Raw genomic sequence first — 16,997 nt, 5'->3', positions numbered from 1 at the left:
GCCCCGATCATCTTCTGCCGCCACCTCTTCTTCATTATCTCCCCCCATTGCAACATCATTGAAGCCACCATACTGAGCAATAATATTGGCATGGTCCAATTCTTCTTCTTCTTCTTCACCTTCATCCATTATAATCCCGCTTTCTCCATGTTTGGTCCAACAAATATAGTTTGGTACGAAACCAGACTTTAATAAGTGTGAATGAAGAGTTCTTGAGTTAGAATATTCCGTCAAATTCTTGCACACGGCACATGGACAGCACATGAAACCGTCCCTCTTATTTGACTCGGCCACACTTAAGAAATAGTGCACGCCATTAATGAACTCTTCGGAGCGCCGATCGGCATTATACATCCAATTACGTGTTACCATCTGCATTAAAGATAACATATATATTATGAAAACCATGCACACATATAGTTTCTCATCTTATTGCACAACATGTCTAAGATACATAGTTGATTAATTTAGGAAAGCTTGGCTACAACAAATACAATCGCAACTAGCATTAAAAAAAACAAAACTAAAATGCACTTAAGCAACATAATTAGTTCGCGTCCGATCCCAACTATAATAGATAGATCATTCGCTTGATCAACATCATTGAACTCCTTTCGTCGGCTCACTGCCTCACCACCTTCAGCCTCAACCACCTGTGCAAAAGATTTCTTAATGTGTTCAATGTATTCTTCCTCTCAGTACCAACCTGTACATCCGCCGGTTCCGTCCCACTGAAATTAAAAGAGAGAATCAAAAGATTAATTAATATCATTTAAAAAAATATGCACATATATAAGCAAATGTCTGGAAATAACTCACATTACGATCTGGACACTTGTAGAATATACGACCCTTGTTTACTCCCTCTTTCGACACTTTGTACTCCATCAAAATCTTCTGCCCACACTTGCCACAAGTAATGAGAGGGAGTTCCGGACGGTATCGCTTTTGAACCCGTTGAGAGACTGAAGACCCGGTCACGGTTGCCATCTACTATCCATACTCAATTTTTAAACAATTATAAATTCCACATTTACTAGTAAACATGTATGATACAATGGACATTATATGTAGTAATAAAAATAAATCAAGTGATATTAACAAACCAATTAATTTGAACTATCCTACTTTCTATGATCATAAAAATATACTATAATTCATTCTTGCAAAATACATTAAAACTAGGTCAACCATGAAATATGATATATATATATGGATACTAATTCATGTGAATGATTCAAAATAACAAAGTGGATTTGAGCTAAAAAATGATGGGAACATCACAAGCCAAAAACAACATGAAAAAGACAAGAAAGGCTGAAGTTAGTCACCTCCAAGCACGAAGAGACGATGACGGAATCGAAGAAGATCAACGATGGGCGTTGGAGATGAAGAACAAATGAAGAACAAGTAAGAAGAAGCTCCAAGAACAACAATGATGCTCTCGGTTTCAAATGGGCAGAGGGGAGGAGGGAGCCGGCCTATAAACCGGACCTTTAGCACCGGTTCAGGGCAAAAACCGGTGCTAAAGGGTTACCTTTTAGCACCGGTTTGTAACACAAACCGGTGCTAAAGGGTTTGCCTCGACCCGTGGCTCTGGCCGGTGCTAAAGGGGTCTTTAACCCCGGGCCGCAAAAAGGCCGAGGTTTTTGGCCATTTTGGGCATCGACCAATGCCTCATTCTATAGTAGTGGTATATTACAGGCCAAACGATTTCGGTTGATGGAGGCATGACCATTAATGGGTGTTATCCAACTCCGAAAGAAAATATGCTCCTTAATGTCGTGGAAACCAGCACTGCTAATGGCGCTCATCAAAGTTAGAATAAACAGAGCTAGCCGTCGTATTCACAATTTCACTCTAGACTTTCCGTGTTCTGCATGAGCCGGACATTGTATTCTATTATTAGAACAAGATGTATGAATCAATCTCTCGTACTGAAGCCCTAAAAGTAATGTTTTTTTTTACATTTTCACTAACTCTGCTGTAACACCCTAAAATTTACTCCTTTTTGAAATAGGTGAAATGATTTAATTTTGTATTTTGGTGCTCATGAAAATATAGGAAAAATAATATTTTTCACTAAATTAAAACTTATCATAGGATGTAGAAACATTTGTGTATAATCATGCTGGTGCATATGATTTTGATATGAGTGGTTTGACTAAGGTTCAAAAGTATTTCAAAGTGATTTTTAAATAGATTTGAAAATAGGTTTTGGAATAAAAGAAAGGAAAAGGAAAAAAAAATAAAGACACCCCTCCTCCCTGTTTGGCGCCCCAGCCCATCTCTCTCTCGGGCCCAAGTTCCCCCTTCTTCCCCCAGCCCAGCAGGCCGCGCCCTTCTTTTCCCCCTCCCTCGGTTTGGCTCAGTTGGGCCTACAGGCCGGCCCAAGCCGCGTCCCTCCTTTTTCTCTAGTAGTCGCTGCCAAGTGGACCCCACTCGTCAGCCACCTCTCTTTCTTCTTCCTTGAGTCGTTGCCGACCAGGATTCTTCCAGGGGGCATCCGATCCCAAAAATCTTGGGATTTTTTGCCTTTCCTGCTAATAGGACCCCTATAAGGCCTGCGAAACCTCCTCGGCATAACTCTTTCGATTGACCGCGTGCTCGTGAAGCCCTAGCGACCTCGGTCACCGATTCTTGGATCTCACCGGCGAATGAACTCGCCTGCCGCCGCCGTGGTTTCCGTGTTCGTTGCCGTTCCACCATATTCGAGTGCTTGCCGAGCACCGAAACTTGGTTACGAAGCTGTCACGCTACTCCTTTCACTCTCTTTTATCCCCTGTCCTTCTCTAACCGACGCTGAACATGTGCAGAGCCCCGACGTCCGCTAGATCACGTGGCTGACCACCTCCGAGCCTTCCCCGGGCCTCCAAAATCCCCTTGGTAAGCTCGCGTTGACCCCCTACGTCTCTCCATGCTATCAGTTTAGCGAATAGTGGACCGTAGCGCGAGATCGAGGTCTCCGGCGAGGTAAGCTTGACCCCGGCCATGGCGCCGCCGGGTGTCTCCTCTGTTCCGGCCGGCCGTCGCTCCTCTCTCTCTCTGGACCTAATCTCGACCCTCTAAATCTAATCCAACGGTCCAGATAGAACCGTACCCTTTCGGTTGGACATCTTTCTAAAGAGCCCCTGACAGTTTTAAATATAGAACCCGCAGTCCAAAGCACATTTTAAGAAATACGCTTTCTCTTTATGAAAACGTAAAGTGTGCCGGGTTAATTCAAAATACGTTTTCTGATATTTACAAGTTTGCCACTGAAACTGTTTTAGCCATAAAATGTTCATTTTAACTCCGATTTGACCCATTCAGATTGCGTTAGGTTCATAATCATGATCTCTACATGTTAGTAAAATTATTTACTCAGTTTGAAACTTTCTAATTTCGTGATCCGATTTAATTAATTATTTATCTATAGGAAATCTTAAAAAATTCATATCTCCTCCGTTTTAATTCCGATTTTCGCGATCTTTACGTCTATGAAATCGTAGCGATTCGTAGAATCATTTTATAAACTTCTCATACTGTTTTTATATGATTGGTGTACTGTTCTAATTGTAGCTTTGGTTGCTTCATGTATGTTTCTCCGATTGTTTGTGTGATCGATGATCGAGTTTAGACGGTGAACAATTCGTGGTGCACAAGAGTACTTCAGTGATCAAGATCAGAGTTTTGGCAGCTAGCAAGATCAACAATAGCATTTGGATCGAGGCAAGTATAGCATTTGGATTTTATTTCTGTGACCATGATCCTGTGGCTAGATTAATGTTAAGTAATAAATGATAAAAATGACTTTTTAGTAACTTGATGATTTATCTGTACGTGATCACCCGGGATAATAGTGCAGCCATGAGGGCTATAATGGCTCTGGCTTTAGTTAAGTATGAGTAACTTTTCTAGCTCGTTAGCGGTTACCCGTGTGGCGCAATTGGGGAATAGCAGACCGTGGATTCCTGCGGGTGAATCACATGGACTGACTAATGAAACCAAGCGGCCCTAACTTGTTAGACGAACCTTTGAAAGACTTTATAGTGATCCCTGCCGACCTCCCATGGAAGGGGGTTAAGAGATTAGCTACCTCGGGCAAAAGGGTAAATCATGACTCATGGGTAAAGATGTGCAACCTCTGCAGAGGGTTAAAAACTAGTATACTAGCCGAGCTCACGGTCAGGAGCGGCCTTGGGGACATCTACATTAAGGGTGATGATTCCTGTGTGTTAAATATGCTCATTATTTATTATTTAATTCTTTACATTATTTATGTCACATTGATCATGAGATTGTGGGATCTATACAATCTAGTTGCTATACTTGTGGAGTTCGACATGGACTCACTCTTGCTATTTCCCCCAAACCCGAGGAGAAGTTTAGGCTTGTGATCAACCAGTCAGTTGGATCCTGTAGAGAGAAGTTAATACCCGAAGTTTGGAGTTGTTTATCCGCTGCTTGCTATTAAAGGTTATCTCTTTTTATATTATGTACGTTATATATTTATGCATTGTCTTTTGATATTACCCCTTATTTGTAGCTATATGTGAGATTTGACTTCTAAGACTCACATATGGTGCATATCTGATTTTGTTCTTAAAATCGGGTATTTCAAAGTGGTATCAAAACAATGTTGACTGTAGGACGCAAGCCTAGTTAGAACTGGACGTTTTAGCATGCTTCTATCTTTGTTTACCTCTTGCTTTCGCCTTGACCTTGATAGTTGCTAAAAGTTAAGCTTACCTCTTGCCCAGTTCTTTTATAAAATCTTGTCTCTATTCTAAATCCTCTCTCTTTGTCTCTTTAGATGGATCATAACGAGAAGACCTTTGACAAGAAAGAACAAAAGCACCCAGATTTGCCAACTGTAAAAGCATTCGACATGGAGAAGCTTCTAGCCATGCAAACACAAGTAGTGAAAGGAATAACTCAGAATAAGAACTCTCAACAACGTATCTCAGGACCCGTGAGGAGACAAGTAGCAGAAGCTTGGAACAACATGAGAAATCATGGAAGCGTTGGGAGTAATACATCAGGATATCAGGATCAATGTCACTGTTGTGAGCATTATGGTCTTCCTTGTCTTTGGAATATGTCATCTAAAAAGGAAGTTAAGACAAAACCAACCTGTGTGACTAATGAGGATAAGAAGAGGAAGGCAAAAGCACTAGAACCGACTTTGGGAAGTGATCAACACCCAAATCCCAAGATGTCAAATGTAGCTTCAAATTCTCGTCAGGAAAACCCAAACCTTGGAGATGAACAAATTCCCCAAGCTAATCCCACTGCTCATGAGGTATGCATAGATGGATGGACAATCACTTATAAAGAGTTTCAACCTCAAAGGATCAAGCAATATAGGAAGAAATCTAATCATACAAAGATAAACCATCAGAGTCAGCGAGTTGATGACACACCGAACAACACTTCAGTGGAAAATGACATCACAAAGGATCCAGCTAAGAGAAGGTGTTTTCATTGTCAACAAGAAGGACATTATATAAGCTCTTGTCCACAAAAGAAGCAACTGATGCATCATGAAAGTAGCCACACCGAGCCTAAATTTTAGGAGTTTGTGTCCCCTTGTGTAATAAAAACGCTAGTGGCGAAAGTTGAGTTTGTGTGCCTTGCGAACATTTAATGCTTAATTGCTTGTTATTATGTTTATGTTTGATTTGGATCTTTGTAATGAGTGTAATAATTTTGTGAGTTTCTTCACAATTTCATTTAGTTTATAGATCTAAGGTATAAGGATTAATGAAATAAGTAGTTGGGTTTGGCTATCTCTTGTTTCTATCCCTTGCTGATTTCTGGAGCAGTCTACAATGGTTGTAGTGTATCTCAAGTTTTGATCATGCAAAGTCTATCAACTTTTTCTGGGAACAACTAGACTTCAAGATCTTTCACTGACCGCAAGAATCACTTTCATAGCTGTTATGGTTTGGAAGTTACAAAAATCATAAGATGATACAGATGTGCTGTCAAGAATCTGGACCAGTTTTGGTTGCTTAATGTGAAAGACAAATATAACTATAGAATTTGGAAAAGTGTTCTATAGAAAAGTTATAGATAATGTTCCAAGATTTTCAACGGTGTAAGCTGGAACTTATTTGGATAAGTAGAACCTGAGATATGACATTTACATTGGATGTTTCTGTACTGTTTGAGAGTTTGGACAGATCCGGCATTTTCCTAATTTCAGCCAAATTAACTTCAGAATTTGGGAAAATGTTGTATACGAAAGTTGTATAGGATTTCCTAAGATTTTCAAAAATGTAAGGATCGTCATCATATGAGTTCTCTAGACCGAGATATGACTTCTGCAAGTTACTGCACCTTTGCTGAGACATTATCAGGAAGGATATTATGTTTGGTTGTTTTACCTAAGCTTAAAGACAGAATCTAAGGAGGTCTTCTACATGAAAGTGGTAGAGAATTTCATATGTTTTCTAACGGTATAAGCTATAACTCTGTTGGATTAACAGAATAAGAGTTATACCTGTATTTCTATGCTGGTGTTTTTCATATCGCGGGAAAATTTCAGGATACATGTTGTTCTCTTGCACAGAAGGTCTTTGGGATGTCATAAGTTCTCAATGTTAGTTAACTTGTCTAGAAAACATGCTAGCTACCTTTCTTGTGTCCCCTAGTTGACCTTTCTTAAGGGGGGTAGCCCAAATAAAGGGGTTACATGGAGAAGAATTGGATAATGTTGGATGAATCAAGAGACTCGGTACAACGAATTTTAAAGACTATATGATGTGTAGCATTTAAAAAAGGTTATGAGGACTAGTCCCTAATGTCTCCCCAATCAATCTAATTTTAAGGGGGGTAGTACCTTGATATCACTGGATGATGCATTTTAAAACTAGCTTGAAGTGATAATTGTCTCCTGAAATATTCTATGGTTATGATCATCTATCCTTGTCGTGTTACTCACGTTGGTCACTTGATGACAGGGAGTGTAGTGTCCCATGATTCCGGAGCACAATATGACACCTCTCATGGATAGGTGGGAAGATTATGATCATCTTGCCTTTGAAGAAAGATGCTATGAGTATGACAAAGCTGAGTGTTATCAAAATAATAATATTGAAGAGCAAGTTGACAATGAATCAAATCAAAATCCACAACAGCGGAAGCGTAAAAGGAAAGCTCGTAAGAAGCCTACCCCTGGAAATAAAGTACAACAAAATTATATCAATGGAAGACTGAACAATGTGGATAGGCATAACGTTCAAGGAGCCACCAAAGTGGTGGGAGGTTATATTCAAGTGGACTCAGTGCTAGTTTTTGCTCTGTTTGACCGAAGTGCTTCACATTCTTTCATATCCGCCAACCTGGTAAAGACAATCGAACGGGTGAAGTGTCCGACGAGAAAGCCTTTGTTAGTTCAAACCCCAATGGGAGAAATACAGGCAGATCAGGTTTGCTCAAATATCAATCTTGTCATAAAGAAGGAAAACTTCACTGTAAACCTCATTGTGCTAGAGTCACTCAATATTCCTTTGGTTCTTGGCAATGGATGGTTATGTGCACACAAGGCAGTGATCTATGCTACCCAGTGGAAAATTTTCTTAACTGCACCATCAGGGAAAAGAATTGAGTATCAAGGTGGTCCACTCCTACCTGAGGAGGCATACCCATGCTAAGTTATCATGTCTTTGAGTTGTATAAGTCAAAAAGTTGTTAGTCAAGATGGATTTTAATCAGCTATGAATAACAGACATTTTATGGAAGTTTTGTTCACAAGTTGTGATCCCGAGACATGACTGTTTGCATTTGGAATACAAGTTGTCAAGTTGAAATAATGATCAAGATCTTTTTCCTGTTTCTCTTTTGGAATCTGTGTCTCCTCCGAATCTCGAGGACGAGATTCATTTTAAGGGGTAGATTTGTAACACCCTAAAATTTACTCCTTTTTGAAATAGGTGAAATGATTTAATTTTGTATTTTGGTGCTCATGAAAATATAGAAAAAATAATATTTTTCACTAAATTAAAACTTATCATAGGATGTAGAAACATTTGTGTATAATCATGCTGGTGCATATGATTTTGATATGAGTGGTTTGACTAAGGTTCAAAAGTATTTCAAAGTGATTTTTAAATAGATTTGAAAATGGGTTTTGGAATAAAAGAAAGGAAAAGGAAAAAAATAAAGACACCCCTCCTCTCTGTTTTGCGCCCCAGCCCATCTCTCTCTCGGGCCCAAGTTCCCCCTTCTTCCCCCAGCCCAGCAGGCCGCGCCCTTCTTTTCCCCCTCCCTCGCTTTGGCTCAGTTGGGCCTACAGACCGGCCCAAGCCGCGTCCCTCCTTTTTCTCTAGTAGTCGCTGCCAAGTGGACCCCACTCGTCAGCCACCTCTCTTTCTTCTTCCTTGAGTCGTTGCCGACCAGGATTCTTCCAGGGGGCATCCGATCCCAAAAATCTTGGGATTTCTTGCCTTTCCTGCTAATAGGACCCCTATAAGGCCTGCGAAACCTCATCGACATAACTCTTTCGATTGACCGCGTGCTCGTGAAGCCCTAGCGACCTCGGTCACCGATTCTTGGATCTCACCGGCGAATGAACTCGCCTGCCGCCGCCGTGGTTTTCGTGTTCGTTGATGTTCCACCATATTCGAGTGCTTGCCGAGCACCGAAACTTGGTTACGAAGTTGTCACGCTACTCCTTTCGCTCTCTTTTATCCCCTGTCCTTCTCTAACCGGCGCCGAACATGTGCAGAGCCCCGACGTCCGCTAGATCACGTGGCCGACCACCTTCGAGCCTTCCCCGGGCCTCCAAAACCCCCTTGGTAAGCTCGCGTTGACCCCCTACGTCTCTCCATGCTATCAGTTTAGCGAATAGTGGACCGTAGCGCGAGATCGAGGTCTCCGGCGAGGTAAGCTTGACCCCGGCCATGGCGCCGCCGGGTGTCTCCTCTGTTCCGGCTGGCCGTCGCTCCTCTCTCTCTCTGGACCTAATCTCGACCCTCTAAATCTAATCCAACGGTCTAGATCGAACCGTACCCTTTCGGTTGGACATCTTTCTAAAGAGCCCCTGGCAGTTTTAAATATAGAACCCGCAGTCCAAAGCACGTTTTAAGAAATACGCTTTCTCTTTATGAAAACGTAAAGTGTGCCGGGTTAATTCAAAATACGTTTTCTGATATTTACAAGTTTGCCACTGAAACTGTTTTAGCCATAAAATGTTCATTTTAACTCCGATTTGACCCATTCCAATTGTGTTAGGTTCATAATCATGATCTCTACATGTTAGTAAAATTATTTACTCAGTTTGAAACTTTCTAATTTCGTGATCTGATTTAATTAATTATTTATCTATAGGAAATTTTAAAAAATTCATATCTCCTTCGTTTTAATTCCGATTTTCGCGATCTTTACGTCTATGAAATCGTAGCGATTCGTAGAATCATTTTATAAACTTCTCATACTGTTTTTATATGATTGGTGTACTGTTCTAATTGTAGCTTTGGTTGCTTCATGTATGTTTCTCCGATTGTTTGTGTGATCGATGATCGAGTTTAGACGGTGAACAATTCGTGGTGCACAAGAGTACTTCAGTGATCAAGATCAGAGTTTTGGCAGCTAGCAAGATCAACAAGAGCATTTGGATCGAGGCAAGTATAGCATTTGGATTTTATTTCTGTGACCATGATCCTGTGGCTAGATTAATGTTAAGTAATAAATGATAAAAATGACTTTTTAGCAACTTGATGATTTATCTGTACGTGATCACTCGGGACAACAGTGCAACCATGAGGGCTATAATGGCTCTGGCTTTAGTTAAGTATGAGTAACTTTTCTAGCTCGTTAGCGGTTACCCGTGTGGCGCAATTGGGGAATAGCAGACCGTGGATTCCTGCGGGTGAATCACATGGACTGACTAATGAAACCAAGCGGCCCTAACTTGTTAGACGAACCTTTGAAAGACTTCATAGTGATCCCTGCCGACCTCCCATGGAAGGGGGTTAAGAGATTAGCTACCTCGGGCAAAAGGGTAAATCATGACTCATGGGTAAAGATGTGCAACCTCTGTAGAGGGTTAAAAACTAGTATACTAGCCGAGCTCACGGTCAAGAGCGGCCTTGGGGACATCTACATTAAGGGTGATGATTCCTGTGTGTTAAATATGCTCATTATTTATTATTTAATGCTTTACATTATTTATGTCACATTGATCATGAGATTGTGGGATCTATACAATCTAGTTGCTATACTTGTGGAGTTCGACATGGACTCACTCTTGCTATTTCCCCCAAACCCCAGGAGAAGTTTAGGCTTGTGATCAACCAGTCAGTTGGATCCTGTAGAGAGAAGTTAATACCCGAAGTTTGGAGTTGTTTATCCGCTGCTTGCTATTAAAGGTTATCTCTTTTTATATTATGTACGTTATATATTTATGCATTGTCTTTTGATATTACCCCTTATTTGTAGCTATATGTGAGATTTGACTTCTAAGACTCACATATGGTGCATATCTGATTTTGTTCTTAAAATCGGGTATTAAATCTGCAATTGTACTGCTTGATGAACTCACACATTTAATTCCTTTTTTTTGTTAAAAACATAATTAAGATGGTTATCTAAATGAATTTAGAATAACATTTATTTAGGCGACCATTGGATGAATTAGTGAATCATGGTTGGAAAATTAATTTGAAGCCTGTAAAACTTAGCCACAGAGAAAGTATCCTTTCTTGCAACATAGATCACTAAAATAGACTTATTGCACGAGCAAACATATTTTGATTGATTTATTGTATGAGCAAACATAGATCCCTAACAATATCTAATTAAAATAGAATTTTGATAGATTTTTTCTTCTGTTTATAGAACTTTTTAATGATAAACATATTATACCTTAATTTTCTTACTACCCAAATGTTTCATTAGTTGGACCATCAATTTTCTAGATTTAATAAAAAAAAGTTTGGTTTGTACTCATAAACACATCAACAATTTGGTGGGGAATTTTTTGTTTATTATGGAAGGATCAGCTGTTCAAAGGTCTAGTTTTAACTGGGTAGTGGCAGTGGTATCTTTCTATCAGTAATGAGTCTATGAATCTCGCCAGTAGGGATGAAATCGATATGGAAATTTTCTGACTGTATTTGAGGCCGAATTCATTTAGAGAGGTTGAGATCTGTCCGTATCGAGTTTGAATATTCAACATCCGATACCGTATCCGTATCTGAATATTTAATAAATCATATATTTATGATGTCAACATCCAATCGTATCTTATCAGATATGATTGACATTATCCGTATTCGAACCCGAATCCGACTAAAAATATAAAAACAAATCGGATATTGGTGAAATCTATCCGTATCTGATCAGTTTTCATCCCTAACCGGCAGTGATAGATAATTTCATCACTGTCGATTACCCTCTACTGGGTTTAATTCTAGATGTGCTGCCGGGTTTGAACCACAAGCAGTGATCCGTGAATTTGAACTAGCGAGACACTGGGATATAGCCGTGATCCTTTGCGTGGTTCTTGCTGTGTGAGGAGTTGTTTGGTTAATGCCTTCCAAGATAGCTCCAAGACACTCAGAATCATAGCCTTCATAGGCCTGGGAGTAAGGATGAAAACGGTCGATAACGGTCGAAAACGGAATTACAATGTAGAAAACGAAAGCGATCGGTACGGAATATTTCTATATTTTAGTAATTAAAGAGAAAAACAAAAGAATAAGAATGGTTGTGAAACCAATTGAAACTGACAAATTTTTATGTTTGACAAAATTCGAAAACAGTTTCATAATATAGAAAACGATATCATAATGTAGAAAACGAAAGCGGTCGGTATGGAATATTTCCGTTCCGTTTTCATCCTTACCTGGGAGGTTAAGAGCGGCAAGCAAAGTTGCCTTGCCTGATATTCAAATCATGAATGTTGGCCTGGTCGGCAGTGAAGCAGCGATACAATGATTAGGAATACCTGATCCCAGAATAAATGTCATTTTGTTTTGTTCAAATAAGTAGCATTCGTTTTACAAGACATACCTGAACATGAGAATTCCTTGTACAGAAAGAGTACTAGGGAAAACATTAATTCCTTGTACATTTATTTTGCTACTGAAATCAAAACTGTTCCTGAGGTATTGTCCATCAGAGATTGAGCAGGCACCTCAACGACTTGCCTTCCTCCAGTAACTGGAAAGCTTTGTTGATGTCCGAGAATGGCATCTTGTGCGTTATGAAGCCATCGAAGTTTATATTGACCTCCTGAACATTTGAAGAACAAAAGGTAAGAGAATGGCCATGCAGTCAACAACACAATAGCATTCTTAATTTTCGCAGAAGGAAAAATGTCGATCAGAGATCAGAGATGCTAATTAATTAGATTAACAATGATAATATAATGGAAAAAGCCCGATTTTTAGAGAGGAAATGCCCTCAGTCACTGAGGTACGTACCCCGCTGACGCACTTGTCGACGAGGTTGGGCAGTTGAGACTTGCCCTTGAAGTCGCCGAAGACACAGCCGATGATCCGACGGCCGTAGAGCTCCATCGGGTGCAGCGGCACCATCTTGGGCGTTGAATGGATCCCTAGCATCACCGTCAGGCCCCAACCCTGAATATTTTTATTGTCATTTTTTTGTGACACAAGGTTTTAGTAGGAGATCCGAAGAAAGGAGAAAAAAAAACAGGTTTATTGGGTCTAACTGGGCCAAATAATGTTCCTGGCTATATTGTTAGTGGGCCAATTAGCGACGGTATTGGCGAGGAAGGGGACTTGAGAATGGAAGAGGAAAACACAACTTACATCATGCGTGGACAGGAAGGCCTCACGCAGCACATCACTGATCCCGGTACACTCAAAGCTGTAGTCTACACCTCCATCCGCCATCTCGCTGATCACCTGCACACAATCAGTTTTCAGTGTACCGGCCGTAGAGTGCCATGTACAGATACTGAGTGTTCTCTTGTGATCATACAGAATAACAAGGCTGATAAAACATTTTCACTGCAAAAATAGAAAGAAATGGCGTATGTACCTCATGGACTGGTTTGTCACAGGTCCTAGAGTCCACGAAGTCGGTGACACCCATCTCTTTACCTTGACACACATTTCATTTCCAGTTAGTGTATGATAATCTCATAAAAATGGCACTAGTACCATTCCAGAATTGAAGCCATTGCATTTGAAATAGTCAGTGTATGATAATCTCATAAACGCGCGCAGGTTTGATTTACTTCTGCTGGCAATTTTACATCAGTTGCTACCAGCTATTTTGACATATGGATCGTTTTAAGAACATTTTTGGCGAACAGCTCATCAGGCTAAGCAGCACCTGCAAAAGTAATAGCTTTGATGTGATTTTGTTCTTTGAACTGCAGTTAATTGTTCAAAGATTACTCCGTTGTTGGACAAAAAATGTACAAATCAACAGATCAATTGAGATTGAGACATAGCATGGGTTCTCTGTGAGCCTAATGACAAAACCAGAGAATTGTTCTGTTTTGCTCCCGGTTGCATCATATGGAAAATGACATCCTGAACGTTGAAATTGACAGGCTAGATGTGTTTCTTCGTGGGTGCATGTGCAAATTTCTACTTAAATAATATATTATCAACGAGAGAAAATGGCCTTCCTTTCATAGTATACTCGGTAGAGTAACTATGCTTTGTCTTCTCCATATATATATGTTCTTTATTTAACCACGGGGTGCATTGAATCTTCATTCATGAAAGAGATCGAACCGTGGACGGCATTCTCTGGCCGCGGAGTCGTTGCCACTCCAGTTAAGAAAGGATGTTATCTTCATTCATGAAATCAGCAACCAATTTCTTCCCTTATTTCAGACATGAGAAAAAACAAATTTTATGGCGAGAAAACCGAAAGGGTATGCAGTAGATGGGAAAAGAGTTTTTGTCAGTTTGAAAAGAAAACAAAGGAACCATCCGTGCGGGCTAGGGTTATTGACTCTAGAGTGGTGTACTTAAGTGTCAAGTCATGCTGATGCAAAGACATTTTGTTCGCTGATACAAAGATGAGTTGATATCACGCACCTTTGCTGAACTTTGCAGGGTTTACATCCACGCCGATGATCCGAGCTGCCCCTCGCAGCCTGGCACCCTCAGCAACCTATTAGAAAATAGATGAAACTTAGTCAGGTAAATTCTTAATTGTGTAATTAAGTTGAGCAAAACATGTATATATACTGACAGCAAGACCAACAGCGCCAAGTCCAAATACTGCAACTGTTGATCCAGCAGAAACGTCTGCACTGTTCCACGCAGCTCCCACTCCTGCTGGTGCCAAAAACAAAGAAAAAAACGGAAATTGTATATGGTTCCACAAAACTGCTCTGATTTGTATTGCTTGCATGCATGCATATGAAATTTAATTTGAGCACCTGTGGAGATGCCGCAGCTGAGGAGGCACATCTTGTGGAGCGGGGCCTTGGGGTTGATCTTGACGGCGCAGGCGGCGTCAAGCACGGTGTACTCGGTGAAGGTGGAGGTGTTGAGGAAGTGGTACACCGGCTGCCGCAACCCAGAGTTGCGGTCCACCAGGGAGAACCTCGTGCCATTGTCAAAGACCATGGTGGTCTTGAAAGGATCTACACGGTAGGTTCCACAGAGGTTTGTCTTGTCCGACTTGCAATACACGCATTTTTCGCACTCCCCGGTGAAGATGGGAATTACGTGGTCTCCAGGGGCCAAACCGTCTACTCCTTCGCCCACACTCTCCACCACTCTGATATAATATATATAGATACATATGTAAACAAGTAAAACATAAGTTTAGTTCATGGGTGCCACATAGAATGTTTTATAAGATATAGGAAAGGGTATTTGGATATTATTTAAAAGAAAAAAAATCTACATAACCCTCTCAACTATACAGAGTGTGGACTACTACTAGATTTTCTATTCCGTGAACTTTTCAAAACTGATCAAATAAGCCTGTGAAGCGGTTTTGGATGCTGGATTTGCTACCTTAACGGTGGTATTATCTAAATCTACAACAAAAAATTATACTAAACATACATATTACGTGTTCACTGTGCAGATCTACTTATGCGGAGTCTAACAAAATTAGATTTTTTATTTTATAATTTTTCTGTGATTTATTATGATTCAAATATTTTGTGGAAATAAATAAAAGAAGAAAAACAAAACCACCATCCAAAACCACTGGACTATTCGACCGGTTTTGAAAAGTTCATGGATTAGAAAATCTCGTTTTATAATTCACGGGGTGAAGTAGTCCATCCTATATAACTTGAGTATGTAGAAAATCTAGTTTTATGACACCTAATGAACACGTTGTAAAAATATATTTCATAGTATTTTCTAATGATACCAGTTTAGTGTCATAAGTCATGTTGTTTCAAAAAATCCAGAATTAATTTATTCAGGGACAACAACAAATTAATTGCAAGATTTGTATTAGTAAAACATGAGTATGTAGTCCAAGACCGGAGTTCTCAGAGAACTTGATTTTCTGAGAAAAGACCATTGTTAAAACATTTGTTCAAGAATATGCAGCAAAGTTAATCTTGTTTGCAGAAGCTTTGCTAAAAAAATTGAATAAGCTAATTGGCAACTATAAATGTGGTAAGGTCAAACTTGCTCATTTATGTGCGAGTCTGTCACGCAAAAGTGGCGTGTGCATGCGGGCGCTGACGAACAAGAACACCTTATTATTTCTCTAACCCCAAATAAGACTGGAAATTTGAAACAAAACAACCCTGGAAGACACGTGAATTTATATTTTGACCTTTGAAAGCAAAAATTCAAGGCCAAGCAGCCCCGACATCCAATCCAGCAAGGCCTTGTTTAGTTTAGAATTTTTTTTTATTTCGGTACTGTAGCATTTTTGTTTTTATTTAATAAACATTGTCTAATTATGGAGTAACTAGATTTAAAAAATTAATCTAATGATTTACAGGTAAACTGTGCAATTAATTTTTATTTTTATCTATATTTAGTGTTCCATGCATATACGCAAGATTCGATGTAACGGTAAATCTTGATTTTTTTTTGGGTGAACTAAACTAGGCCTAAAGTAAACGTAACGGCATTCAGAAGACTTGGTGCACTATTAACTCATTTTAAATATTCCGGTGAAGTGTTCACACGGAAGTCCATTGCAGGACTCAAAACTCCGGTAAAGCATTCCGCTAGCTGCCTCGAAATTACGTGAACACACGCCATGAGAGGACGGAGCGGGGGGCCATGCGTGGAGAAGAGGATTAACATTACTAACCCGGCTGCCTCATGGCCCAAGATGCGAGGGTACTTGCGGTGCATCTCGTTCTGTGACGTCCAATCCATAACAGACAGACAGCACACCGTCGTCGTCACATGGCAGCAGATATAGTATATAGAAATATAAATGAGACTCATAGGTAGGTTAGTCGAGTGATCAAGTAAAGAAATCAGATCCCGATCCCGATCCAAGAAGATGAATGAATAATGCACCTCTCCCTTCCAGGCGCTGAGATCAGTGTGGCAGATGGAGGTGAAGAGCACCTTGACGCGGACCTCCAGAGGCCCAGGCGGCGCCACCTCCACCTCCTCCACCGACAGCGGCACTCCGGGACCCCACGCCACCGCCGCTGCATGAGCAACAAGCAGACCAAAACTCAACTATACGCATGCTTTAATTTGTTCATAGCCGCGCCGCCGTCGATCGATGCAACCGATGGGTCGACGACAAGGAAGAGCGGAAAAAAAGAAAGAGAAGCCGCAGGCAACACAGCACCGTTGCATTTGATGGGCTTCCCACGGGTGCCGCCGGCGACGCCGCCGTTCCCGTTCGTCATGGCGTCGTCTTCTTTATCCTGATTCTCCCCCTGAAGCCTTTTTCTTTTTCCTCTTTTTCTTTCAGGGATAAGAAATCGTCTTCTTGGCTCTAGTGAGGTGGCCAGCCGGCACCAGTGTCCAGCTATTTATGCTCCTATCAACCGGCAGCCATGGAGGCGTAGATGATCTTTTTTTTTCCTTCCGTGTTGCTCTATTATATTTGCTGTATGGTCAAAACAG

At 40.6% G+C, this 16,997-nt stretch overlaps 2 protein-coding genes across 3 annotated transcripts in view; one reads left to right on the top strand and one right to left on the bottom strand.

Annotated features, from left to right (window-relative positions):
* LOC8066442 (tropinone reductase homolog At5g06060) overlaps nucleotides 1-11,502 on the top strand; it is a 28,527-nt gene extending 17,025 nt beyond the window's left edge. The window contains exon 7 of the mRNA XM_021451885.1: nucleotides 11,403-11,502. Coding sequence (XP_021307560.1) covers nucleotides 11,403-11,502 — 100 coding nt within the window. The remainder of the gene's footprint in view (nucleotides 1-11,402) is intronic.
* Nucleotides 11,926-16,939, bottom strand: LOC8061367 (alcohol dehydrogenase-like 4). 2 transcript variants are annotated; one of them, XM_021461439.1, is made up of 10 exons: nucleotides 16,717-16,939; nucleotides 16,434-16,570; nucleotides 16,219-16,268; nucleotides 14,360-14,703; nucleotides 14,170-14,252; nucleotides 14,013-14,088; nucleotides 12,997-13,052; nucleotides 12,765-12,860; nucleotides 12,414-12,572; nucleotides 11,926-12,222 (listed from the first exon to the last, which is right to left on the bottom strand). In XM_021461439.1, exons 1-10 carry the CDS (start codon nucleotides 16,775-16,777, stop codon nucleotides 12,106-12,108), a joined length of 1,179 nt encoding a protein of 392 aa, XP_021317114.1. In that variant the 5' UTR covers nucleotides 16,778-16,939; the 3' UTR covers nucleotides 11,926-12,105. The 2 variants fall into 2 exon arrangements, with proteins under 2 accessions (XP_021317114.1, XP_002464720.1); XM_002464675.2 differs by having other exon boundaries at nucleotides 12,997-13,058; nucleotides 16,717-16,936.

Source organism: Sorghum bicolor, chromosome 1, assembly GCF_000003195.3.
Source record: "Sorghum bicolor cultivar BTx623 chromosome 1, Sorghum_bicolor_NCBIv3, whole genome shotgun sequence".
Lineage (NCBI taxonomy): Eukaryota > Viridiplantae > Streptophyta > Magnoliopsida > Poales > Poaceae > Sorghum > Sorghum bicolor.
Note: the sequence above shows the minus strand (reverse complement) of the source record. Positions and strands in the feature narration are given on the sequence as shown.

What these genes read in the sequence shown, in the direction of transcription:
- LOC8061367 (XM_002464675.2), bottom strand. Translation starts at nt 16,777, where the DNA reads ATGACGAACGGGAACGGCGGCGTCGCCGGCGGCACCCGTGGGAAGCCC. An exon ending in TTGGGCCATGAGGCAGCCGG is followed by an intron (nt 14,704 to 16,218) that starts GTTAGTAATGTT and finishes ATATTATATCAG; the next exon opens with AGTGGTGGAGAGTGTGGGCG. An exon ending in CCCTGCAAAGTTCAGCAAAG is followed by an intron (nt 13,059 to 14,012) that starts GTGCGTGATATC and finishes ATGTGTGTCAAG; the next exon opens with GTAAAGAGATGGGTGTCACC.